General features: G+C 37.9%; 2 protein-coding genes across 3 annotated transcripts in view; both read right to left on the reverse strand.

The window, feature by feature from the left end:
• Nucleotides 1-27,613, reverse strand: part of LOC134652012 (chromosome transmission fidelity protein 8 homolog) — a 28,686-nt gene continuing 1,073 nt past the window's right edge. Inside the window, exon 2 of the mRNA XM_063507165.1 lies at nt 1-326. Within this exon, the coding sequence (XP_063363235.1) occupies nt 5-326 (322 nt within the window). The 3' untranslated portion in view covers nt 1-4. The remainder of the gene's footprint in view (nt 327-27,613) is intronic.
• On the reverse strand, nt 188-27,584 carry LOC134651921 (general transcription and DNA repair factor IIH helicase subunit XPB). Of its 2 annotated transcripts, none has more exons than XM_063507035.1 (16): nt 27,343-27,584; nt 27,075-27,222; nt 26,587-26,727; nt 24,707-24,901; nt 23,073-23,218; nt 19,297-19,442; nt 17,057-17,223; nt 15,160-15,330; nt 12,903-13,056; nt 12,229-12,295; nt 11,803-11,986; nt 11,012-11,355; nt 10,377-10,519; nt 9,984-10,067; nt 1,609-1,782; nt 188-326 (listed from the first exon to the last, which is right to left on the reverse strand). In XM_063507035.1, exons 1-15 carry the CDS (start codon nt 27,398-27,400, stop codon nt 1,609-1,611), a joined length of 2,322 nt encoding a protein of 773 aa, XP_063363105.1. In that variant the 5' UTR covers nt 27,401-27,584; the 3' UTR covers nt 188-326. The 2 variants fall into 2 exon arrangements, with proteins under 2 accessions (XP_063363105.1, XP_063363104.1); XM_063507034.1 differs by having other exon boundaries at nt 19,297-19,445.

Consider the following 27,613-nt stretch of genomic DNA (forward strand, 5'->3'; position numbering starts at 1 on the left):
ATTATCAAACTCTTTCAGCAACATTGGAGATAATAGGTTTAGGTCTAGATTTGAAAATCAATTTCTTTTTGACCACAGCCTTCACTTTATATTGAGTTTTAGAATCATCCGTCACTTTTTCAATCACCGCCATGGGTTGTTCCATTTTAACTTCTTTTCCGTTAAGGACATGGTGTCCTAGGATTAACACTGGATGTTTGTTGCGGTTGAAGAAGTGGAGGTCGCCGATGACAGTTGGCCCTGTCGGAGATTCCTTCTTCATTTGAATAAGGCCCTGGAGCTCCACTATGGCCCACTCTGGAACACCACTCTCACTCTCCGTTTTACTGGAAAGAATTTAATAGTTTATTTTAACAATATAAAAATAAAACTTGGGGTTTAGGATATTTTGGAGGGAGGGTATAATAAAATGAAATAAATATATTTCTATTATTTTATTTTGTCTGCAAATATTTCTCAGGAACCTGAAACAATCAAGCTTTGTTTAGTGTTACGTTGCAACAGCTTTTTACATACATATTATTTTTATCTAAATTTTTTTTTTCATAAGTAAATAGGAACATAGGGACGAAGTCGCTTTTGGCATTACGTAAACTAGTCGTATGCGTCACATTTTAAGGCCAGACACACCGGCTGCGTGTGCGTAGACGTGCACGTGCGCTGAAATGTTTGAGCCGCGTACGTATACGGGGGGCAATCTTTCATAAGACTCGGTGTATTACATCGCGCACGAGTACGTTTACGCACACGCGCTCGGTGTGCACAGGCTTCTAGATATGACCAATGGCGTCCGCTGTATTAAGAACCAGGCGAAATACGTACATATAGTTTGTAGTTTTCTAGTAGAGCCCGAAGGCTTATCCTATTGTCTATTGTTCAGTAAAACCGTACGTGCTACTTACCTGCAAAAAAGGGTCCTAATTATTCTATTTGACACCTGAGCGCGGGCTAGTCCAACGCTCAAAAAACCAGTGTAGGTGCGCTCTCCGATAACGCGCCTTTGTTACGCATCTCGATGACACATTTTAGACTGGTTCTGTAGCGTTAGACTCGCCGGCACTCAGTAACCGAAGTACCGATTTTTTATGCAGGTGGTTGTGGCACGTGGCACGAGCGGTTTTACTTAACAATAGCATAGAGAATAAAATACATAGAGTGCTCACTCCATACATCAGTTCAGACTATTAATTTCAGTGTCTACATCTAGCATCGAGTAGCGGAACTATCAGTACTGCTACTTGACAATAGATGTAGCACCAACCGGAAAGTCTTATCTCAACAGCATAAGACTTTCCGGTCGGTGCTACATCTATTGTCAAGTAGCAGTACTGATAGTTCCGCTGCTAGATGCTAATAGTCTTTTTGGTACTAAAACTGATGTATGGAGTGAGCACTCTATGTATTTTTTTCTCTATGACAATAGACAATAGGATTAGCCTTCGGGCTCTATTAGGCCCACTTGCACCATCTCACTAACCCGGGGTTAAGAGGTTAAACCGTCAACCCAGTGTCAAATTGTACTGGTAACCATGGTAACTCCAGGTTTAAGCGGTTAACCCCGGGTTAGTGGAATGGTGCAAGTGGGCCTTAGAAAGCTACAAAGTATACCTAGTAGCGGAACTTCTTGAAGAGCGGGTGCTTGTTGCCGGCGTTGCGGCGCTCGAGGTAGAGCGCGTCGTCGGCGCCGGCCAGCGACGCCAGCGAGCCCCCCGCGCGCCGCGCGCCGCCCAACCCGCCCGCCCCGCCCTCCTCCTCGCACTCCGTCTCCGACGCGGCCAGCACCTGCACCCACCAGACCAGAGGTCACTTTGCGATTACATATCAACGTACGTAAGACGACTCGCAATAGGATATTTGACATTTTTTTAAGAATGGTATAAGTAGATCAAGTTTGTTTTGAGGATCAAATGTCTGTATGGGACCCATTGTCTTGAAGCAACACAAAAGTCACAAATGATGGTCAAAGTCTGGCACCCGCACTTTACTGACCAAACGCTTCATAGAAAATGGCAATACATCGTGACGTCATCATATAACGTTAGAAGCCGTTTCAATGTATGGAAAACAAGGAAATTGCGATTTTGTCGGTGAAATATTGCATTTATGTATATGGTTGCTATACAATTTTTTTTTCATAAAATATAAGGAATCGAATGGTATCATTACTTTTTTCCTATTTGGAAGTAAAAAAAAATTTTTTTTTTGGAAATTTAATGCCTTGTATTTTTTTATTAATCCCATATATTTTTAAAATGTCCAATGTATTGTGATAAATTGCTCATTTTCTATCTATTTAACTAGATTTAGTTATAAAATTCAACATGTGTCAAATACCCTATTATCACTCAATGGCGCTCCTGTAAGCCTAGCACATGATTGGCGCGACAGTCTTTTTCTATGTTAATAAAAGACGGACGGGTAGTCAATCTCGTCGCGAGATACTGTCGCGCCAATCGTTTGCTAGCCCGGCTGGCCCCGTAGACGACATGCCAGTTGCTAACGCTACGTAGCTAACGAAACGCAACTGTCTTTGTCACACTAATATGGAAGAGTGATACGAGAGACACAAAGCGATTCGATGGCGAAGCGCAAGCGATTGTCACCTCGGCTAGGCTGCCTGATACTATTTACCTAATACGAGAAAGCGATAATTTCAGATATAAACAACCTTTATCATGTAAACTTCAACTGTTGTGATAAAAAAGGGTTATAGAACATAATTAGCTCCCAGAGTAGTCTTTTACTGGTAAAACAAGTCTAAAGCGCATTTTGTGGGTGGTAATCTATTTCAGCAAGCAAAAATATCAATAAAGTAAATCACCGCGACGTGCACTTGATAGTAAAGCTTGGTTACGTCTTCATCTATGTAAGTACCAGGGATGTAACGGATGTGGTTTTATCGGAACCGAAAGCGGAACCAGATGTTTTAAATTTAGTTTATCGGAACCAGAAACGGAATCGGAACCGGAACCAGAACCGGAGCCCGAGTCAGTCCTATCAGTAGGTATACATTATACAACACAACACATACGAATAGGTACTTTAAATTCGAAAACACGGATAAACCAGAACATCTAATTACTGCAGCACGTGGCAAGCGGGGCTATGAGCCAAGGACCGGAAAACCCCTCTTTACGCTTAATCCTATCCATTCGGTAACCCAATCAATTCGGTTACCTTATCATTCGGTAACCCTATCATACTGTTACCTGATTGTAACGGTAAGCTTATTGAAACGGTAACCTTAACCGTTAACCGAGTTAATCTCAAAACCCCATCGCGTTAGGGTTTTTGTTAGGGGTTTTTAACCGGTTTTTATTCAGTTATGGTAACCTTTATTATCGGTTGCTTATTGGTTTGCTACATTCGTATTTAGTGATGTGCCGTCAGTCAAATACTAAGAAAAATTGTTAATAATAAATTAACTACATATTTTATAATAGTTTATTTTGTTATTTTTGTCAATTTTCTTAATTTTGCTTATTTTAATGTTTTTGTTTATTTTACTTATTTTGTTTATTTTTTTTATTTTGTTTATTTTACTTATTTCATTTATTTTATTTGTTATTAATTTTGTTAATTTTATTAATTTTATTTATTGTATTTATTGTATATATTGTATTTATTGTATTAATTTTAGTTTATTTACTTTATTTATTTTATTTATTTTATTTACTTTATTTACTTTATTTACTTTATTTACTTTATTTACTTTATTTACTTTATTTACTTTATTTACTTTATTTACTTTATTTACTTTATTTACTTTATTTACTTTATTTACTTTATTTACTTTATTTACTTTATTTACTTTATTTACTTTATTTACTTTATTTACTTTATTTACTTTATTTACTTTATTTACTTTATTTACTTTATTTACTTTATTTACTTTATTTACTTTATTTACTTTATTTACTTTATTTACTTTATTTACTTTATTTACTTTATTTACTTTATTTACTTTATTTACTTTATTTACTTTATTTACTTTATTTACTTTATTTACTTTATTTACTTTATTTACTTTATTTACTTTATTTACTTTATTTACTTTATTTACTTTATTTACTTTATTTACTTTATTTACTTTATTTACTTTATTTACTTTATTTACTTTATTTACTTTATTTACTTTATTTACTTTATTTACTTTATTTACTTTATTTACTTTATTTACTTTATTTACTTTATTTACTTTATTTATTTTATTTATTTTATTTATTTTATTTATTTTATTTATTTTATTTATTTTATTTATTTTATTTATTTTATTTATTTTATTTATTTTATTTATTTTATTTATTTTATTTATTTTATTTATTTTATTTATTTTATTTATTTTATTTATTTTATTTATTTTATTTATTTTATTTATTTTATTTAATTTATTTATTTTATTTATTTTCTTTATTTTTTTAATTTTATTAATTTTGTTTATTAAACATAACCTAACCATTGTTCATTAATTTTTGTCATAAGCATTTATTTATTTAATTTTATTGTTAAACATTTTTTTTTACTCTATTAAACATTTAGAAGACCTGACGTATTTTCCTTTAGGTATATAGTTAAATGTTCCCAAGTTTTAATTCAGGCGTTCTGGGTTTCTGGCTTATATTGATATAGCTTGCATTTTTATACTACATACATTACTACTTAATTCCTTTTACTCTTTCGGGTTTAAAAAAATCCCGTGAATTGGAGAAGAAAGTTTTGTTGGAATGTAAAAAGCCTACTAAGTCTCAAGTCTCAGAGTTGGACTAAAAATAACTTGAATAAGAAGAAGAATAAGAACATACATTTTATTCTTATTCCAATCGATTTGAATAAGAATAATTCTTACACTCGTTATTTTAGAATAAAATAAAAGTTAATAAATCATGTCACTTTTATTTTATTAAATGAAAAATAAAAAACGGAATATTTATTCCAGGTGTAGGATTATTCTAAATAACGTTTTATTCAATTAGAATGTTAACTATAGATAGATAGTAAAATGAATGTTCGGTATTAAAACCTTCTCCGTTTAGTTATATTGATTTTATACATTTAAAACATTGACATATTAAAAGAGTGTGACTTTTCTATTTAGATTTGCACCAAAAACATGTATTCTTTATTAATAAATAAGAAACAACGATGATACGTGTTTAAATATACAATACATAATCCACTTCAATTTCACCCCTCTTTTCAATGGTCGGATTGATTTGAATTTTTTTTTAGCGTAAAAGATTTTATTGTGATAGATAGGTACATTTTTTGAAGTCTTCGAAACGGTGATGATAATTTTATAATGAAGCTACATATAAAGTAAACTGCGAAATTATAATTATGATGGTTCAATGTATATTTCTTTGCGTATTAAGTATGTATGTATTTTGTTTATGATTCCTATCAGCCTTGAGGTCATACGTGTGCTATCTCTTTCACACCTACGGAAAGTGAATGAGATAGTAAATTACTGCAGGTAAGAAAAGAGTCCTACGCTTATCACTAGATTTGCAGAAAGTTGCAGGCGTGTTTCCACTTGAGACCGTCATTTATTACTCATTGGTAATAACAATAGGATTAAGTCGTGGCGTGGTGAATTCTTTGTCAGCATTTGCTAAACACGTGCGGCAAGCGTTGTGTCAAACGATATTAATATCTGTTAATTTCCGTCTAAATAATAAATGCAAATTTTAAATATCAGAAGAACTTTTAAAAACACCATAAGTCTTGGTAGTAACTCGGACACTGAAACCACATACTAAACATAATTCGAAAACAGAAAATAAACATGAGTATTTTCCCCATTTGTTCCTGCCCAACGTGACCGCCGCGATACATGAGGCGGGGACATATGGGAATGATTTAAATGAAGCGCCTATTCCCATCTGTGCCCGGCGGGGAGAAATAGGAATACACCATATCGAGCCATTCCTTATCCTACCTTTAAAAACATCTTTCTTGGAACCCAAAGGGTATAAACGGGACCCTATTACTAAGACTCCGCTGTCCATCTGTCTGTCACCAGGCTGTATCTCATGAACCATGATAGCTAGGCAGTTGAAATTTTCACAAATAATGAATTTCTATTGTTGCTATTACAACAAATACTAAAAACAGCATATAATAAATATCTAAGTGGGGCTCCCATACAACAAACGTTATTTTTTTGTTGGTTTTTGCGTAATGGTGCGGAACCCTTCCTGCGCTAGTCAGACTCGCACATGGCCGGTTTTTTTTATTCATAGTAGCTGAATTGTACCTGATGATTTAGATCACATTAAAAGAAATACGGGTATCGTCCAATACCAAGACTATGCGGCAGTAAATTAAATTTGTAAGATTTTATTGCATAAAATCAGGTATAAATTAGACAAGAAACATAGTAGTTTCTTGTCTAATTTACTTCTATCTATACGTAACGCCTATACGGCACCCAGACTGCATGTTTAATCTAGGAATATTATTTAGAATATAAAATCATGATCTTGGGGCACGGCAGTGCCCCCGCCAAGTCGAGCGCGAAGCAAACACTGCCGTACTGGAACCATTTCGCCGCATTTTCAGGCCCCTATTTGAGAACCTCTGGATAAGACCAGAACGCAGAAATTTTCGTCATCCAGTAAGTTATAATCACATACTTAAAATCCAATTTCAAGTCTGTAGGTCATTTAGTTCCGAAGTTAAGCGAAAGCAAAGTTTCGCATTTATGACACTCATTCACTCATGATCATCAGAATAGAACTAGTACTTCCCATAAACTCAGAGAGCTGAAATTTGGTACAGAGTTAGGGTTTAATGGCCACATAAAGGGTACACCTAAAAATATTGCAATATCACTCACGTTTTAAAGATCTAAGAACTGCATAAGTAAGTTTGTAATCCCATATAAATATATGATATTACAAATTTACTGTTGCAGTTCATAAATGAAGATATATTTAGTTATGATATGTGTATACATAGTATGGGTATGAGTACCCGAAAAGAAGGACTGCCTACAAAAAGAGATGAGATCCCTTAAAAAAACATTACATGTAAAAAGGTGCAAGTCTCGCAACGCTTTTACTACAAAAAAGTTTTGAGATGTAATGTGAAACCAAGTCGGTTATTTCAATCAGTGCCAGGGGGTATTAAAACCGTATCAATAAGATATCTTTAATTTGTAATACATATAATGACTTGGCAATCGCACATAATGCTTTACTCGTACCGTACTCGTAAATATGTGTAATGCTCAAACTGCAATTAGCGCTAGCGTTATGTTCAATTAGAATTATTTTAATAGGTGACGATGATCCTTTTGCCATTATGCAGCCGTGCGATGGCCAAGTCATTATACGTATTACAAATTAAAGATATCTTATTGATACGGTTTTAACACCCCCTGGCACTGATTAAAATAACCGACTTGGTTTCACATTACATCTCAAAACTTTTTTGTAGTAAAAGCGTTGCGAGACTTGCACCTTTTTACATGTAATGTTTTTGATGGGATTACATTTATTTGATTAAGAATTATTCTTATTCAATTTTTTCACATACTAATTATTTCCGATCAAATTTATTTAAATAATTTTGACGGGAATAAAATCAACATGATTTTATTCTTAGGAATTCTTATTTAAATAATGATTTTATTCTTGAATGACCAACACTGCTTACTAAGTATGTATGTATCTATTTAATTTAAACAAAACTATTTCACCTAGCAATGTTATAGATACCCAATAAATATAATGAATTCTGGTATTAATGAAAGATTTGAAGTATTAAAATAAGTTTATTTATCACTGCTATAGATATATATTTTCTGATCGCTGCATTAAGCGGTACAAGGTAAATTACGGCTTTTAGCTCATACAAACTCACCGCATATGAAAACATTTTAAACTAAAGTCTATTTTTTTATTCGGTAGACTAAAATGACATTTCATAGTATGAATGAACATCATGTGTCATTTCATTTCATACTGTGAAATGTCATTTTAGTCTACCGGATAAAGAATAGACTTTAATTGCTTATTATAAAATAAGCTCGTAATAACTAGTACATATGTCATTTGTTAACAATGGTAAAATATCTACCACAATCCACTAGCGCATGTATCTTTATCACAAAGTGATTTTTTTTAATCACTCTATCTCTATTCTCTGGAATCTAAAGATAAATTATACCTAACTATGTACCAGTAAAATTACTAGTTAGGTAAAAATTTTTCTTTAAATCAGTCTTTAATCTGTAGGTACATACCAAGTGTGAACCCGAAAATAAAAATAATAATCTAAGTAGCATAAAATATAACTATGTAAATAATAGCAGATATTACTAGGATAGGATGTTGTTTACTTGCAACCCCTTTTCTAAACATTTCTAAACTAGAATTGCTCCGAAACACAACAATAGGAACACACAGGTATAAAGATAAACAAAGGAATAACCACGCTGCCTGCGGCTGTCGCTCCAAAATAATACTGTAATCGCTCACTTATGTTTTCAACTTTAGCTTAAGGACTCAAAGTGCAATATTGTTTGAATTGACAATAAGCGAAGTTACCGGCAAAAAAACTTGTTTGTGCTGGAGGCTTCATAGACCGCCCATGCCAACCACGGTTATTCAATAATGAGTTGAATTTAAGTCTGCGTAAAGATTACAATCGTTTGAACTGGTTCAAAACCTTATTATGAGGTAACAGAATCGACTGGGTTTTTATTTCGGTTACCGGTAACAGGGGTTAACTCGATCTGATACGGTTACCGAATCAAAGTGTTACCTTATCAGACGGTTACCGTTATGGTAGGGGTTTTTATAACCACTTCTAAAATAACCCTATGAAAAACCCCGGTTAAGGTAACCGGTTCCGGTCCCTGCTATGAGCGAATGACTGGTATAAACCTGTTTGTTTTTGATGTACATCGCTCATGTCCCGCTGCCGCGCTAAAGCTTTGGATTCCTCCGAAAACGGTGCCGTCATATTACGGCCGCTATACAGCGTTGACTGACGTCACTAGAACGTTGTCTATGTAAACAAGATGGCGCGGTTTCCTAGACGGCGTTACGTTACGTTGATTGTCAACGTAACGTAAGATGACGGCCGTCATGACCTTGTCGATAGTTTCGTGAACGTTTTATTAGATAGCGGTGACGCCATTTTTAATAAATGACACGAGATTTGAATAAATGATTCCGTACTACGATTATTTTCCTCTTCTGATGATATTTCATCCTCCAAGTAAATTATAGATGATCAAGCAAATCTTGTTAGTAGGAAAAGGCGCGAAATTCAAATGTTCTATGGGAAGTTATCCCATCGCGCCTACATTTTTCAAATTTGCCGCTTTGACCTTGGTGGATGACGGTGTGTTATGACGCCGTGGTACTTTCCACATGTCGCCACCGTAAAGACGGCCGCCTTTTGGTGCCGCTATATGACGGCCGTCATATGACGGCACCGTTTTCGGAGGAATCCAAAGCTTAAGCATTGACATCCGATATAACTTCCGTTTCAAAAGTAACGGAACCGGAACAGAAACGGATGTGTAATACCAAACGGAAGTTCCGACTTAACGGAAACGGAGCTCCGTAACATCCCTGGTAAGTACAGTCAGCAGCAATAGTTGCTAAGCGGGCCAAGTGTTCAAAATGATCTTGACGCGACTTTATTGTTAAGAAATAAGAGCGCGTCGAGGTAATTTTCAACACCTCGCCGTCCTCGCCTGCTTAGCAACTTCTGCTGCTGACTGTACCTAGTACATATAACTGGTAACGCCACAGTACCTACGTCCAACGAGTAAACCCTCCGTCAGTCTTCTATTAGCCTTTTGTTTGCAATCTTGCTTTTACTATCCACATTGCACGTAGTAAATAGGTACAGTCAGCTGCAGGTACCTCCCCTGCATAGAGGTTTGTATGGAGGGGTGGTACCATTACCACCAATCAACCTAACTAACCAACTATGATTACATCCTAACACTCGTGTTTACTGACCTGCTGTAATAATAACCCTTGCTCTTCGCGTGTGCCGTAATACAGATCTGGTTCCGTGTCCATTCCTTTCAATTCAGTGATTACCTGGTGAGAAAAATTAGAAATATCAAGAAAAAGTAAATAACATAATCTGGTCAATAGCCCTATTGAAAAGAGTGAATAGCATAAATACAAAATCTTAGGTGCCATTGTGGCCAGCCTTGGTGACCTAGCAGTAAAGCGACTTTCAAACTGAAGGTTCTTGGGATTAAGTTGCCGAGCAAACCCCAGGCTGAGCCGTGGCAAAATGAAGGGACAACGCGGAGGAGGATGATGATTGATGATCAAATCACATGGAATTTTTGTCAATGTCTGTAAAGTGATGAAATTTGCCTGAAACATGGGAATATTTACCTTATAACTGTAACCTTGGTTGACGAGAAACCGCTGTCTTTTGCGGCTGTAGGCCATTTCCAACGTATCCTGTGAGACCAACGTGTAGAAGAACGCATTGTATTCCTCCGCTATGGCTCCTTTCTTTGCTCTTAAAATACGACCTGAAATATAATATAAACTATAATTCTGTTTTTGTTCCTCCCGTCTTAGCTCCTAAATAATGAGGCTCATCAAAATACTCTAATTGAATCGGCAAGTCAGCATTTGCGTAGCGCACTTTGCTTCGTGTTAAAGACAAAAATGTAATGTAAAATGTATGTAAAATTGTAGTTTTCTAAAGACTTCCCACAATAAGATTTAGAAATACATAGATGGTTTAAAAACTACTCAAAACGCAAACTATTTAGCGCCTCTTGCACCATCCCACTAACCCGGGGTTAACCGGTGAAACCGTTAACCCATTGTCAAATTGTACTGGTAAACATGGTAACGTCAGGTTTAACTAGTTTGCCCGGGTTAGTGGAATGGTGCAAGTGGGCCTTATAGGGATAAGTTCGCCTTTGTACATTGTATATTTTCTTTTTAATCTTAACTTGTCTTAATGTACAATAAAGTGTTTACATACATAGAGCTAAATAGAATTGAAAATGTACCTAATCGTTGTGCTTCCTGCCGCCTGGAGCCGCCGTGCGAGGAAATCTGAATGAGCACATTAGCTTCCGGCAAATCGAAACTCGTGTCAGCGACTTTGCTCACAAATATCGTGTTCACTTTGGGGTTAAACTTGAAGTTCTGCAGGATCTGTATCCTCTCGCTCTGCGACGTGGGCCCGTAGATGTAGGGCTTGTTCATTTTGACGGCGTAGTGCCGGAGGGCGAACACGTTGTCGGAGAACACGATGGTTTTGTCGCCGCGCCGCTCGTGGTAGCGGATCAGGAACTGGCAGGCGCGGAATTTGGAAGGGTTCATCACGTATAGCAACATCTTTTTGTTGATTCTGTAAGAAATATGAAAGTTTTTACAAGCAGGCCCCGAAGGCCCCGCGTTGGGCGCCACTGTAACACCCTAAAACAATATAGGACGTGCTGTACCCGCACGCGAGCGGTGTACCTAAACCCCGTCTCCATATCGCGCAGCAAACCATCGAACATTGGCTCGCGCGGCAGCCGCGCGCAATGGATACCGGGCTGCCGCGCGAGCCAACTCGACGCGCCCGGTATCCATTGCGCGCGGTTGCCGCGCGAGCCAATGTTCGATGGTTTGCCGCGCGATATGGAGACGGGGCTTTAAGTTAGCTTGTAACTCGAGCCAATTGGCTTCGTACATCTAGTGTGACAATCGACTCATTTCTGCATGACTCGGGCGTCATGGCGCACTGTACGCGGGCAATGTACCCGTGAGCCAGTTGGCTTCGTATATCTAATGTGACATTAGATAGACTCACTTCTGTATAAGGTACTCGCGGTAGAACTCTGGTATCATGGGGCACCACACCTCGGCGCACTGCACACGCGCGATGTACCCGTTAGCTTGCAGCTCGAGCCAGTTGGCTTCGTACAGCTTTGGTCCGATCAGGAAGTTCAAGTCGGCGATTTTGTCGTCCTCTCGAAGGAGCGTTGCCGTTAGACCTGAGTAACAGCACAAAATAGATCGTATTACAAATACAGAAGGTTGCAATTACGCGAGCGTGATGTCGAAAACTTTAGTCACGAAGATTGTCATTATTTTGCAGGTGCGATAGAAGATTGTACTAGAACAGTTTACGAATCAGACAACTACTAATAAAAAGCCTAAACAGGTATATAAGTTCGTGTACAAAGTGCGGAGAGCGGTACGACAGAGACTCAGACTTAGAACGAAAACTACTTACCGAGCTTTGCGTGCGAGTGCACGATGGTGAGTACACGTCGGAACATTTTGGCAGGGATGGTGTGTACCTTTAATTTAAAATATTCGATTTATATTTATTATTAAATCTTGTTTAGAAGTTGGAGCACTAAAGCTTTGGAATATAAAACATCTTGGTAAATGACATTTAATTACAGTAGAGAAGTGTTCACATTTGGCCTACTTATAGCGAAGGGACGTAACTACTCGCATGAATTTCGAAGTCTGATATGCGATATGCAGCGCGCAAGCTATTCAACATGTAAATACCAGGGATGTTGCGGATGCCGAATTTCTGACATCCGCGGATGCGGATTTTTAAAGGCTCTCATCCGCGGATGCGGATGTGGATGTCAAGATAGGTACATAAAAAACGTCAAATATTACATTTTAGTAATTTTTATTTAAAACCGGCCAAGTGCGAGTCGGACTCGCGTTCCAAGGGTTCCGTACATTAAGTCCCACTCACGCTTGACTGCTCATTTCTAATAGGTTTTTTTGGCTAATGACTAAATTACCTAGCAGTCTAGCACTTACGCCGATGCTAAGACGTTCCTGTACCAACCTGCTCCACATCCGCATTAAACTCCGCATCGATTTTATGCGGATGCGGATGTTGAAAATAATGCGGATATTCGCAACATCCCTGGTAAATACCTCGTCGAGCACCACGAGCCCCCACTCCTGCGCCTGCAGCCACTTCATGGTCTGCTCCGCCTCCCACGAGCGCCGCTGCCCGTGGGTGATCATAGAGTACGTCGTGATCAGGATGCCGGCGCCCATCGGCTTGTCTTTGGCTTCTGATGTGAATCTGTACAGAACACATATAGCTGGTCAACCAAATCTTGTCAGTAAAAAAAAGCGCGTAATTCAAATTTTCTATGGGACGATATCCCTTCGCGCCTACATTTTTCAAATTTGCCGCTTTTTTCTACTGTCAAGATCTGGTTGACCAAGTGTATATCAAGTATATAAGAAAAAAGAGAGAGCGACATGAGTGAAAGATTTCGAGAGAGGCGAGGCAATTGTGCATTGCGTCAACAAAATACAAAATTATTTTACAGTACATATGGGGCTACTTTTCCGCACTAGTGCGTAAAATAGCACTTTTCGTGCGTATGTCGAGACTTTAAAGTGCCATATGTACTGTAAAACGTTGTTCGATACACGTGCGAATAGGTAATTCGCGACTCGTGTCGATTTAAAACACTCCCTTCGGTCGTGTTTTAATTTATCGCCACTCGTTTCGAATTTCCTCTTTTTCGCACTTGTATCGAAAATAACTATATTTGTCCAACATAGGTAATAGGGTGTTACAGTTCAGTCAGTTTCACTATGTGGCGCCTTACGGCATACAAATTTTGAGAGCATGCATGTCAAAATATAATGGGTATTTACATAAATTATTTACAAGTCCTTATCATCTAAAAAATCTTTTATTGAGTAGTAACTCTTTCGAATCAGTAGCAGTTTCAAGGCTTTTTTAAACTGATTGAGCTCTAGTAATTGTATGTCTTGTGGTATTTTATTAAATATTCTTGGGGCCATTCCGACCACATTTTTTTTGGAATAGCATCGTTTTCGGTACGATAGAGTGTAATATTTTACCCCGTAATCGTGAGCTTTTAAAGTTTAAGAATAGATGGGAGTTACATTTCACAAAAACACAATTGTCGGTGACACCCGTAAACCCACAATCGTCTCATTCACAAATCGCATTGACATCGACTCATTCGATTTTTCTACGCAATAATGCACCTGAACCGGTAGTAGAGACGGTTGGTGAGGTAGGTGCGTGATCTTTGTTAATAGTTTAGTTCGGGACTTACTTAACATACAAAACACTTGTACGCAGCCAAACTTCAACCCCGCGAGTTTCAACCTTCGTTATATTATAACACCACCAACGAGTTCAGTGGTGAACTAGATGTCAATCACTACATAGTATAAAACAAAGTCGCTCCCCCTGTCTGTCTGTATGTATGCTTAGATCATTAAAACTACGCAACTGATTTTGATACGGTTTATTTTTAATAGATAGAGTGATTCAAGAGGAAGGTTTATGTATAATTTTTTAACCCGTGCGAAGCCAGGGCGGGTCGCTAGTTTAACAATAAAAAAACATCGGCAACGCATCCATGCATCCTACAGTAGAATAGGTATAGATCAGCGGTCGGCAACCTTTTAGCAGCCAAGGGCCACACAGTAGTTAACGAAGTTGACGCGGGCCGCACTTTGTTAATATTTATGACTTTATCAGACATTGTCGTTTGTCAATATTACATACAAAATTGCCAGGGAGGTTCGCGGGCCGCGGGTTGCCGACCGCTGGTATAGATGATAGAATAGAATAGAAAAATCTTTATTCAAAAACGCTTAATTTAAACTTAACTAATAAAAACACTGACATAGATTGGTTATAAAGCGTTCCTGAAATGGTCTCCACTCAGCTTCATGTCAAGGAACCTTTGAAGTCCCCGACGCTGCTCTTCCGTGGAAACCCTTTCGAGAGAGCGCAACTATAAGCTATACAATTTAAATTAAATATAATACTATTTATGATTTTTGAAGCGCTGGTGGCCTAGCGGTAAGAGCGTGCGACTTCCGATCCGGAGGTCGCGGGTTCAAACCCCGGCTCGTACCAATGAGTTTTTCGGAACTTATGTACGAAATATCATTTGATATTTACCAGTCGCTTTTCGGTGAAGGAAAACATCGTGAGGAAACCGGACTAATCCCAATAAGGCCTAGTTTACCCTCTGGGTTGGAAGGTCAGATGGCAGTCGCTTTCGTAAAAACTAGTGCCTACGCCAATTCCTGGGATTAGTTGCCAAGCGGACCCCAGGCTCCCATGAGCCGTGGCCAAAATGCCGGGACAACGCGAGGAAGAAGACTATTTATGATTTATGATCACCTGCATATCATGGAGTCGTCCGCCGTCGACCAGCACTTGAACTGCTGCTTCCACTGCTCGACGGACACGCCCGAGTTGCACAGCACCAGGGCTCGCTTGCGCACCGTGCACACCGCCGTCACGCCCACCAGCGACTTGCCCGCGCCGCACGGCAACACTATTACGCCGGACCTGAACAAAACATTCATTCATTCATTCATTCATTCGCTTGCCCTTTTCCCATTCAACAACACATCTATAAATAGAGAATACATTTTTCACCACACCAGCTCGGAAAGGCTTACTTTGCACTTCAAAAACCGATAGCAAAGTTGCATTTTATTCACATGTGAGGCAAAGTAATCAAATGCAAATTTTGAGTTGTTTTCTTATGTTTGCTGGTAGAATTGACTTTTAAATGATGATTTTGGATGATAAATATTTAATAACATTCAATTGGATTTGATTTGGTTTGATATTTTACATTTAATATTTGCTTCGGGTTGGTGTGGTGAAAAATTTTGTGTTTCACTCGGGGGCAAATTTTGTTTAACCCTCGTGCTTTGAAACCCTCGTAACGCTCAAGATTCCATTTTACGAACCACTCGCTACGCTCGTGGTTGAATTCTGGAATCTTTCGCTTGCTCGGGTATCAATATTAGCACGAGCGGTTAAACAACAACTTTGCCCCCTTGTAAAACAAATAACTATTGTAACTACATAAATGTATACCCCACCCCCTAGGACCCCTTTGGAGTCGTGATGTGAGTCAATCGGTCCTCGCTGGAGATACGGGCGGCCGGTTGCTATATTTGTTGTGTTTTGTGGTGACTTGTTGAACTTTGTTGGGTCAGGTCGCCGCAACGATACGGGTGGCCTTGTCCCAACTTTTCAATCACTCTCACATCCACAACTCTAAATAAAAAATCTACTGGAGAGTCAAGGAGATTTGATCTCACAACCTTTCTTGTTTTGTGTCGAATTATGGGTTGAATGGCTGCTCGTGAGCTAGCTACTGTATATACTAGAGGATTTAAATTCCATTGACTCATACTCATAAGACGCGCTTCGACACCAGTCGATGCGAATCGTACAAAGTGGCAAAAACGGTCACAATATATAAAAAAGCGGCCAAGTGCGAGTCAGACTCGCCCATGAAGGGTTCCGTAGCAGCAAGTAACATATAATAAAATTGCGGTTTACGATTTATGACGTATTAAAAAAAAACTACTTACTAGATCTCGTTCAAACCAATTTTCGGTGGAAGTTTGCATGGTAATGTGCATCATATATTTTTTTATTTTATCATTCTCTTATTTTAGAAGTTACAGGGGGGGGGGGGACACATTTTACCACTTTGGAAGTGTCTCTCGCGCAAACTATTCAGTTTAGAAAAAAAATGATATTAGAAACCTCAATATCATTTTTGAAGACCTATCCATAGATACTCCACACGTATGGGTTTGATGAAAAAAAAAATATTACAGTACATATGCCCCTTTTCCGCACTAGTGTGTAAAATAGCACTTTTAGTGCGTATGTCGAAACTTTAAAGTGCCATATGTACTGTAAAACTTTGTTCGATACACGTTCGAATAGGTAATTCGCACGAAAAGTGCTATTTTACGCACTAGTGCGGAAAAGTAGCCCCATATGTACTGTAATAACTATTTTGAGTTTCAGGTATGGGGAACCCCCAAATTTTTTTTTTCTATTTTTGTGTGAAAGTCTTAATGCGGTTCACAGAATACATCTACTTACCAAGTTTTAACAGTATAGTTCTTATAGTTTCGGAAAAAAATGGATGTGACATACGGACGACATGACGAATCAATAAGGGTTCCGTTTTTTGCCATTTGGCTACGGAACCCTAAAAATGGCAAAAAATAAAAGGAACGTTCATACGAGGTAGACTGACCTCGCTCGTCCGTTGCCGAACATTTTCCTCAAACTCTTCTCCTGGTAGGGCCGCAGGACGGCGGTCGGCTTCAGGTCGATGTTGATGTCCGGGTTTACGGAGTCGTTGCGAAAATCGTATTCGGCCAGTAGCGGATGCTCGAGCTCTATGCACCGTTTTTGTATCACCTGTACAGTAAATATCAGTGGTAGAATAAAAAATACAAATTTCCATTTATGGTATCATTGGTTTTTAGGATCAAAAATGTCTATATGGGCCCGATTACATTAAAGCAATACAAAAGTCAAAAATGATAGTCAAAATCCGACAGTCGTAAATCACTCGCGATACGCTCCGAACAAAACGATAAGTGAACCGAGTGAACGTGACGTCAAAGCCACTGAGAGTCCATCTTGAAGTGTGGACAAAACAAGAAAATTACGTTTTTGTCGGTGAAATATTGCGTTTATGTAGGTATACAGGGTGGATTTTCTTTTTGGGTCAGTGAGGGCAGCTACCAGATCCCGTGCTGCTACGAGAAAACGGTCTTAGAAGACCTTCCCTCGATTTCAAATTAATGAAGATTGGCTTTTACAGATTTTGAAAAAAACATACAGGGTGCGAGAAAAAGGTCATTTTTGACAAACTTTTTTTTTGATGCCAATCGATCCCATTCCTATTCAGGATCAAAAGCTTGTATGAAACCAAAAAAAAATTTCCGGCTAGAAAAGCCACAAATCGAGGAAAACTTTTCCCATACAATTTGTATGAAAACGAGAACTTTTATTTTTCACATGCTATTTTTGTATGCCAATCGATTCCATTCCTATCCAGTATCAATAGTTTCCTAGGAGTCAACTTTCGATAATGTACTAAAAAGCCACAAATTAATAAAAACTTTTGCATACATTTACTATGGAGAAAACGTGAAATTTTATTCACAATTTTCTATCTCGCCCATCAGTCTTACAGCAATGTCTTCATACAGTATTATGATCCTTAAATGTAACAGGACTGATTGGGCAGATAGAAAAATGTGAATTAAATTTCACGTTTTCTCCATAGTAAATGTATGCAAAAGTTTTTATTAATTTGTGGCTTTTTAGTACATTATCGAAAGTTGACCCCTAGGAAACTATTGATACTGGATAGGAATGGAATCGATTGGCATACAAAAATAGCATATGAAAAATAAAAGTTTTCATTTTCATACAAATTGTATGGGAAAAGTTTTCCTCGATTTGTGGCTTTTCTAGCCGGAAATTTTTTTTTGCTTCCATACAAGCTTTTGATTCTGAATAGGAATGGGATCGATTGGCATCAAAAAAAAAAGTTTGTCAAAAATGACCTTTTTCTCGCAACCTGTATGTTTTTTTCAAAATCTGTAAAAGCCAATCTTCATTAATTTGAAATCGAGGGAAGGTCTTCTAAGACCATTTTCTCGTAGCAGCACGGGATCTGGTAGCTGCCCTCACTGACCCAAAAAGAAAATCCACCCTGTATAGAGCTGGTCAACCAAATCTTGTCAGTAAAAAAAGGCGCGAAATTCAAATTTTCTATGGGACGATATCCCTTCGCGCCTACATTTTTCAAATTTGCCGCCTTTTCCTACTGTCAAGATCTGGTTGACCAAGTATAGATGCTATACAATATTTTTTTGGATGAAATTTAAGGAATCGAATCCTTACTTATTTCCTTTTTGGAAGTAAAAAAAAACCTAAATTTTGAAACTTTTAGGTCCCGTATTTTTGTATTATTTCCATATATTATTTTAATATCCACATTATTGTGATAATATGCTCATTTGCTATCTATTTTACTAGTTTTTGTTATATAATTCAACATGTGTCATCATCCCTATACCTAGTAATAACTGATAGAACCGTAGTTGAGGCTTGCCGTACTAGTTACCCTAGCTAGTTCCTCACCTCAATCTTGTCAGGGTCGACCTCGAAGGCGACGGCCGTGTTGGCGGAGAGGTCGGTGGCCTCGTCCTTCCCGTTCCCTAACTATAGTCTGTCAAGCTGGATATGTCAGTAGCAATGTAAAGCAAACTAAAGTATGGTATCCCTAGGAAACTAATTAAAAGCAGCAATGTACATCGAACAACGATGAAACGTAAACAAAACAGTTCCACAGATAAGATATAAATGACACGCGTTTTTCGAACAATTCAAACGTAGTGTTGCTAACCCGCGATTTTTCAAATTTGCCGCCTTTTTCTACTGACAAGATTTGCTTGAGCAAGTATAGTTCCTCACCTCAATCTTGTCAGGGTCGACCTCGAAGGCGACGGCCGTGTTGGCGGAGAGGTCGGTGGCCTCGTCCTCCTCGTCGTCCTTGTCCAGTTGCTGGTAGAACTGGCTGATGTCGTCGGGCACACCGTTCGCCGCCGGCTTCTCTTCGCCTACTGCAATACAGAATTAGTGTAAGTGTAAGGCCTGATTGGACGCTCGAAGCGGAGCGTTCGTGTAAGGCCTGAGTGGACGCTCGGAGCGGAGCGTTCGGCGGGGCGTGCAGCGTGGCGTCGGGCTCACAAGTAATTTGAGCAGCGTGTAAGGCCGCTCCTATACGCTTGCATTTGTTTGACATACACGCCGCACGCCCCGCCCCGCTGCACGCCCAACTCGAGCCTCCACTCAGGCCTTAAACTTAGACTCAGCTATTTGGTTGAATAAGAATTAAAACATCTGCCGAATGCACCCGGATCGGTGGGCTAAGTTAGCTACCGAATGGACACCGCAGATTAGCCGGGGCAGAGGCAGACCAAAAAAGAGATGGCGGGATGACCTTGACGCTTTCTGCAGCGACTGGTGGGAACATGCAACAAACCGCGATGAGTGGCGGAAGAAAGGGGAGGCCTTTGCCCAGCAGTGGGACACGAAATAGGCTACCGTAAAACACCCTAATCTCGCCTGTCAAGCCAAACATCGCCTAAATTAAAAATATTAAATTTTCTACTAAAATTGGTATCAAACGTGGCATATTTAACTACCATATCTATTGGGAAATTTATTTGTGGCAACACTGCTGTTACTTTTTTGTGTCTACCTTCAGCTTGTTCACTTTTAGAGTGTCTTAAAGAGTGTTAGGTGTGACAAAGATTTTTTTTCTCGTGAATACTTCTGTCTCCAGCGGCACATGTTTAACAGGTGAGTCAACAAAATACTTCAATCTATAATCGAAATTTAATGATCTTTCGCATGAAATAATTAGTTTTCACGTATCCCTCGTAATTAAAAAGTTATCTTGTAATATGTCACCTGAGAGGCCAAGAGGCCATGTTCCTTCCAAATTTCGCCTACCCCTAGGGTTGTCACTTTAATGAAAAAAAATAGGAACTCGTTGCGTTTTTTTTGTATTTCAAAATGTGTTACGTACTGTACAAAAACATGACAAAAAAAACAATAAATAAAAACAACTTAAAATTACAATTAAACTAAATACAAACTAAAAACTATTTTAAAATAAAGCTAAACTAAAATTAACCTTAATATAAAAAAAACGGCCAAGTGGGACTCGCCCATGAAGGGTTCCGTATTTAGGGGATTTATGACGTATTAAAAAAAACTACTTACTAGATCGCGTTCAAACCAATTTTCGGTGGAAGTTTGCATGGTAATGTACAATCATATATATTTTTTAAGTTTTATCATTCTCTTATTTTAGAAGTTACAGGGGGGAGGGACACATTTTACCACTTTGGAAGTGTCTCTCGCGCAAACTATTCAGTTTAGAAAAAAATGATATTAGAAACCTCAATATCATTTTTGAAGACCTATCCATAGATACCCCACACGTATGGGTTTGATGAAAAAAAATTTTTTTGAGTTTCAGTTTTAAGTATGGGGAACCCCCAAATTTTTTTTTTTCTATTTTTGTGTGAAAATCTTAATGCGGTTCACAAAATACGTCTACTGACCAAGTTTCAACAGTATAGTTCTTATAGTTTCGGAAAAAAGTGGCTGTGACATACGGACGGACAGACGGACAGACAGACAAGACGAATCCATAACGGTCCTGGTTGATTAATTTCAGAATGGCCGATTCACGTGTTTATTGTGTTGTGTTCAGGTCATTCTGAAATTTTAACTGAGTCATGTCATGTGGTGTTTTTGTTGACATTATTTTTGGAGTACCTAGACCATGCGTTTGTAAATGTTATTTTCTTGTGTCGTGGTATTTTACAAGATAACTTGAATCGTGATATAAAATATTGAGTTACTTATTGGGTCACTACAAACCTTTATTTTCGATCATGCACACTCAGTTGCAAAATTGCATGGACACTTGATTAGTACATGCAATAGGGATGTTGACATGAATCGCGAATATATAACATGTTATGTTTTTACCATATCAGGGAATATTAGAACGCAGAAAATCATATTTTGCAAGTGTAAATATGCGTAATAAATTAATTAAAAATAATCAAAAGTATTTAAAATAATGCCCAGTATCACGTGACTGTAAACGCCAATCGGAGCGCGTGACGTAATCACAGTGGAATCACCAAAGACAAGTTATAAAACCTGCCTAAGTGTCTACAGATTATCGTACCGAAACGCGATCTTGGTGCGGTGCGGCGCACGAATCGATAGTGTGTAAGGTGGTGCGTTAAGGACGCAGCTATAAGTTAGAGCGAGAAAGAAGGTAGCTGTCCGATGCGGTAGTGTGTTAACGCTTTAAAACATATTGTCAGTTGCCATATAAAGAATTTAAAAAAATGACTGACAGCAGTTTGTTTAAAACGCCGTTACGTCATCAAGGTCACGTGACAGTTTGGAGCGTTTAGGCGCGAAATTTAAACACGAAACTTATTATACATGTTTTTTTATTCAAAATTAATGAATATATTTTTTTAATATTTTTTTCTGTAATTATTACGTGTCTATCTACAAAATAAAACCAGTTCCAAAAAATTGTCAACATCCCTATTATGCAGCTTGATTTATCTATGTTTCACCTAACGTAAGCGGGATTTTTGTTAAGTAAGTACTTAAACTTAAATACATTTTGTGGTTGATTTTGAAATGATTTTTTTTTCTCATACCTATATGATTTATGACATGAAAACCAAAAACCCTCTTTAATTGCGACAGTTGGTTAAAAACATGATTTTTGACAACCCTGAACGATCGTAGTAATATGTATGAAAACACGCTGGATGTCTTCCTATTTTCGCCTATGATGAAAATATGTGCGTAATAGGACCTTAATAACACCGGCGTACGATTCAATATAAATTACGTCAATCATACAGAGGGTAGAACTTAGTTTTAATGGAATGTGCCTATGTTCAGTCATGTTTGATAGGGTAGGCGAAATTAGGCAAAAAGATGAAACTTCGCCTATTGTCTTTGAGCTCCTTTTTTAGGTATAATTATACATACAATTGGGTTATTTTTAAATTAAATTTAGGTGTTATCATTATATATACCATTTAGATACTAGTGATGACACAATAAACATGTACCCTAAGAGGAAACTTCAAAAATATGTCAAAAAGTAGGCGAAAATAGGGTGTTTTACGGTATACAAAAAAATATTAAAAAATATGTCTAGCATAAAAAAACAAATTAGGAAATGATGATTAATTATTATTTTTGTCAGAGAATCACAGACTTCATAGGTTGTGTAATTCTATAATAATTCGAATCCATTAACTAAGTTTAATATGCGAAATATATTTTTTCACTACTACATCTCGTTTTTATTTATTTATTGAAAAACGCTTTAAAAATAGTGACTTGCTTATTAAACCAAAATAATGTAAATCAACATATTTTGATGTGACTTATTTTTCAAAAGAAACACGTCAAGATCGCGTACCCAGTCTTTTTCTAATGCTAAAAAAAATGAAGTGTATTTGGGGTGTATATGAAAAGGGACCTTATTGTCGATGGCGCTTACGCCGCACAGCGTCGCGCGGCATTGTACAAGTATATCGGAGCATCGTTAATAATGGCGAAAGCGCCATCGACAATAAGGTCCCCTTTCATAGATAACGTCACATTTATGAATGTTTTCAGTTTACCAGTAGTGTGTGGCAGGGCGGGCGGCGCGGCGGCGGCGGGCGTGGGCAGCAGCTCGTCGCCGTCGCGCCGAAGCCGACATTGTTGCACCACGGGGTCCCGTAGCAGCTTGTGGAGCACTTCCACGTGCTTGCTCTCTACCAAGTACCTGTCGACAATCATGTCCATTTAGGGAGGGGCAGATCAACTACATCAGCGGTCGTCAACCCGCGGCCCGTGGGCCGCATGCGGCCCGTGAACCTGTCCCTTGCGGCCCGCGAGCCTCCCTGGCTATTTTGTATGTAATATTAACAAACGACAACGTCATAAATATTAACAAAGTACGGCCCGCGTCAACTTCGTTAACCACTATGTGGCCCTTGGCTGCTTAAAGGTTGCCGACCGCTGAACTACATCATTAATCATCACAAAGTTAAGGTCTGAGATATTAAAGCGACCAATCACTACATAGTATAAAACAGTCGCTTCCCACTGTCTGTCATTCCATGCTTAGATCTTTAAAACTACGCAACGGATTTTGATGCGTTTGATAGAGTGATTCAAGAGGAAGGTTTATGTATAATTTGTTAACCTGTGCGAAGCCGGGACGGGTGGCTAGTTTAGTATAAATATGTAGAGACTACCTAATTGCCATAAGAATGGGTGTCATAACATGCTCCAAGTTACGTAAGTTATGAGTAAGTTATTAGGATTAGAATAAACTAACATAAATAACTACATGTCTGACTGTACTCTACTAACAATTATGGACTGTATTTTTTCTGAATTAAATATACAGTATGTAACTGAACGAAAAGCAATTACTCAAACCCGTTAATGTTTAGGTCATACTGAGCAACTTATACTATGAGACGAAAAGCGGAAAAAAAATTGGAAGTTTCGTACATTTTGCTGGTCTGATGTTGAAATTTCCTATGGGCAAGTCAATTTTTTTTTCGCGATTGTGGGGTTGGTCCCATAGTAAAAGTTGCTTAGTATGACCTAAACATTAACAGGTTTGAGTAATTGCTTTTCGTTCAGTTACATACTGTATATTATATTTATTGATTGATAAGATGTGTCATAAAATTTTAGGCTTTGAATAAAGGATCAGATTTCCAGGGTATTTTAGTGATCAGTAAGTGGTTAAGTACTCATGTGGCATTAGCTCAATTCAGTATAAATTACTAAAAGTGTAAATATAGAAAATTAATTTCATAAGTGCAGATTATTCTTATTATATTTATAACCTTAGCCAAACATTCAATGTAATGGCAGCTAAGTTAGGCCCACTTGCACCAATCCACTAATACGGGGTTAACTGGTTAAACCTGGAGTTACCATGGTTACCAGTACCAATTGACACTAGGTCAGGCGTGGCTCACTCCGCGATTTCGTCGCTTTGCTACAGGTAGCTAAAAGTACATCCGTTCCGCCCCAATTTTGGGGAAAGCCATAAGCCGCGCGTGGCGCTGTCGCCACCTAGCGGCCATATCTGTGCTGATCGTAACAAACGCGTTTTGTTAGAGAGTGAGTCTTCTGTACTTAGTACTATTATTTATTCTGTGACTAGGTTAACGGTTTAACCGCTCAACCCTGGGTTAGTGGGATGGTGCAAGTGGGCTTTAGCCAGTTAAATGTGATTGGAAATTCTCACCTATTGTGCTTCAAGACAAGTTTAACTTTGCCATAAGACAATGTGCAAAGAGTGATGAATTCTATGATGCCGGCGGGAACCGCACACTTGCTGAGCCTCTGCAGGTACTCTATGATGTCCGCGGTTTGTAGTCCCACAGAGACAGCGGCATACAAACTGTATGCTGTTAGTTTATATTCATGAATGTGATGTGGTCTGAAAAGGGAAGTTTTTATGTAGAAATGTTATTGTCTGAAACAATAATTTTGTAATGAATAAGTGTTTATATAGTTATAATTATTCATAATTAAGTATAATGATGCTTCATGCATAAATTTATACTTTCATGTATGTTTATTTAATATAATGTAATATAACCACGAAATCGAAAAAAGAATAGCGTCCGGCTGGAGCAAATACTGGTCACTTAAAGAAATCATGAAAAGCAACCTAGGTATAAGGATAAAAAGCAAAACCTTCAACACATGTGTCCTTCCATGTCTAACCTATGGCTGCGAAACTTGGTCTCTTACTAAAAAACAACGAGATAAACTTGCGAAGTGCCAGAGAGCGATGGAGAGGAGCATGCTCGGTATAAAATTACAGGATAAAAACCGCAACTCTGACATAAGAACCAGAACAAAAGTAGCAGACATCCTCACCCACATAGACAAGCAAAAATGGAGATGGGCAGGCCACACTATAAGATGCAAGACAGAGAAGTGGAGCCAAAGAATTCTCATGTGGAGCCCCACACATGGGTCAAGATCGAAAGGCACTCAATTAACACGATGGGAAGACGAAATTATACTCACAGTGGGACCACTCTGGACAACTACGCTACGGTATGGTATTATAATATGGGGCAATAGTACAAATGTTAATGATCTCTTTTTGTTACAAAAGAAATGTATAAGGATCCTAGTTAATATAAACCAACCAGATAGTTGCAGACCACATTTTCCTAAGCTCAAAATTATGACTGACATCTTTGTATATATTAGAACTATGTAAATTTTTAAGAAAGTATAACCAGTTTTTCCCAGCAGCAAAGAACCCTGGAAATATTAACTTACGCCCTAGAGACAGAATTCCAATGCCGCAATCTAATCTAAAAATGCACGCCTCTAGTCCACATGCGATGTGTATAAAAGTGTACAATAAACTCCCAAAGACAATTAGAGACGAAGAAATAAATACTGTATTTAACAGAAAAATTACTGAATATTTATTAGACAGCTGCTTTTACACACTGCAAGAGTTCTTAGATAGTTAATTATAGTAATAGTATTTAGCATAGTATTTTAGATATCGCAACTTAAAAATATTTGTAACTGTTTATAATAATAATTATGATGCAAGATCGCATGGTCATTATAAGAGATAGCTTTAAGTCATTATAATTAAGTTAGATTTAAGTTATATTGCAGTGCCCTACAGGGTTTCATAGCTGAACCAATAAAATGTACCAACCTGTATAACCTATGAAAGCAATAAACACACTGATTACTGATTACAAGGGTGGCAAGAGAGAGGAAATACTGGAAGGAGTTGGAGGAGGCCTTTGCCGACAGGCACACTGAACTAAGAGACTTCATATAAATATTCAAAACTAAAATTACAACTAAAATCAACAAATATGTTCAGAATAAAGGGCTATATAAATAAAAAAATATAACCACACTTTCACCCCCAGATTTAATGTCATTTTATCAGGCAACTAAGGTCCATAGATACACACCTTACATACAAACATACATACAATAATTAGCTTAGAAACTAAAAGACACAACAGTTTTTTGTTGTGTCACCATTCTGGTGTAGAAATCAGCAGACTCCCACAGAACTGCCGTAATACCCTTGCCAATAATTAAAAGAAGAAAATTAGAAGTGGAACTTACCTGCAAACTGGCTCTGCGATAGCAATAAGGAAGTCATGTGCATGTTTGTATACTGGTGAGAAGGCCTCCAAAAATATGTGGCCGTTTGGTGCCACCCATAAGGGCCTGCTGGCATTGTCAGGCTTTAGAGCCATCTGACTCCTGGATAGAAACAAAAGGTTTATTTCAAGTTAACATTTTTGAAGTATAAAAACATAAATATTGTCTCTATCTTAATACCCCGTCCCCATATCGCACGGCAAACTATTGAACATTGGCTCGCGCGGCAACCGACCCCTAGGACTCCACAAAGCCTCTGTGGGGGCTCCGCGAAAAAAAAAACAATAACCAGCTTGTCTATATTTCTGGTCCACAGTTAAAATAGTGACAAACGATTTTTTTTATTTAGGGCTTCGCCAAAGTTGTAGTAAGTAGCAAGCTGTAGCTTTACACCGCTCATGTGGCTAGTTAATGAGTTGGTTTTAATTGTATTTGTCTTGTAATTTCACCTGTAATCTTTAGCTCCGAACTCATCTTCTGGCACCTGATCATTCTTCTCCGCATCCTGCATGGCAGCTCCAGGTACACCAACATTGTCAGGATTATCATCATCTACTAGGTCTATAGTCATATCTTCTTCCACTTTCTTTTTCTTGCCTAAAATTTAAAAATATTGAGCAACAGTGTTGCTAAACATAGTATGTTCAAGCAAGAGAAAAATAAGCAAAATGTATTATGATTCTCGTAAATAACTATTGTAATGTGAACAAGACTTACTTGATCTATCACTTGATTGTTTCGAAACATATTTTTTTACTTTCTTTGGCGGTCCCATACTGAAGTTACACTCTCAAAAACTTCTATATTTATGTTAACGTAGTGTAGCTTAAAAACAAGCCAAATACTGTTTTATAATGTTAAGAACAAAGCCGATTGGAGTAATTCACGAGGGCCGAAACGATTTAGTTAAATTAAATGAGAATATAATTATTAAATTAAAAATTAGAAATTTGAGACGTAGCAAGCCTGTCCCAAAGTAAATTCGCAG

This window comes from Cydia amplana, chromosome 11, assembly GCF_948474715.1.
Source record: "Cydia amplana chromosome 11, ilCydAmpl1.1, whole genome shotgun sequence".
Lineage (NCBI taxonomy): Eukaryota > Metazoa > Arthropoda > Insecta > Lepidoptera > Tortricidae > Cydia > Cydia amplana.

Excerpts from the sequence above, each read along its gene's own strand:
- LOC134651921 (XM_063507034.1), bottom strand. The coding sequence starts at position 27,400 with ATGGGACCGCCAAAGAAAGTAAAAAAATATGTTTCGAAACAATCAAGT. Across the intron at positions 24,902-26,586 it reads ATCGCAGAGCCAGTTTGCAG|ACCACATCACATTCATGAAT; the intron begins GTAAGTTCCACT and ends TTCCCTTTTCAG. Across the intron at positions 23,219-24,706 it reads CTTGTCTTGAAGCACAATAG|GTACTTGGTAGAGAGCAAGC; the intron begins GTGAGAATTTCC and ends GATTGTCGACAG.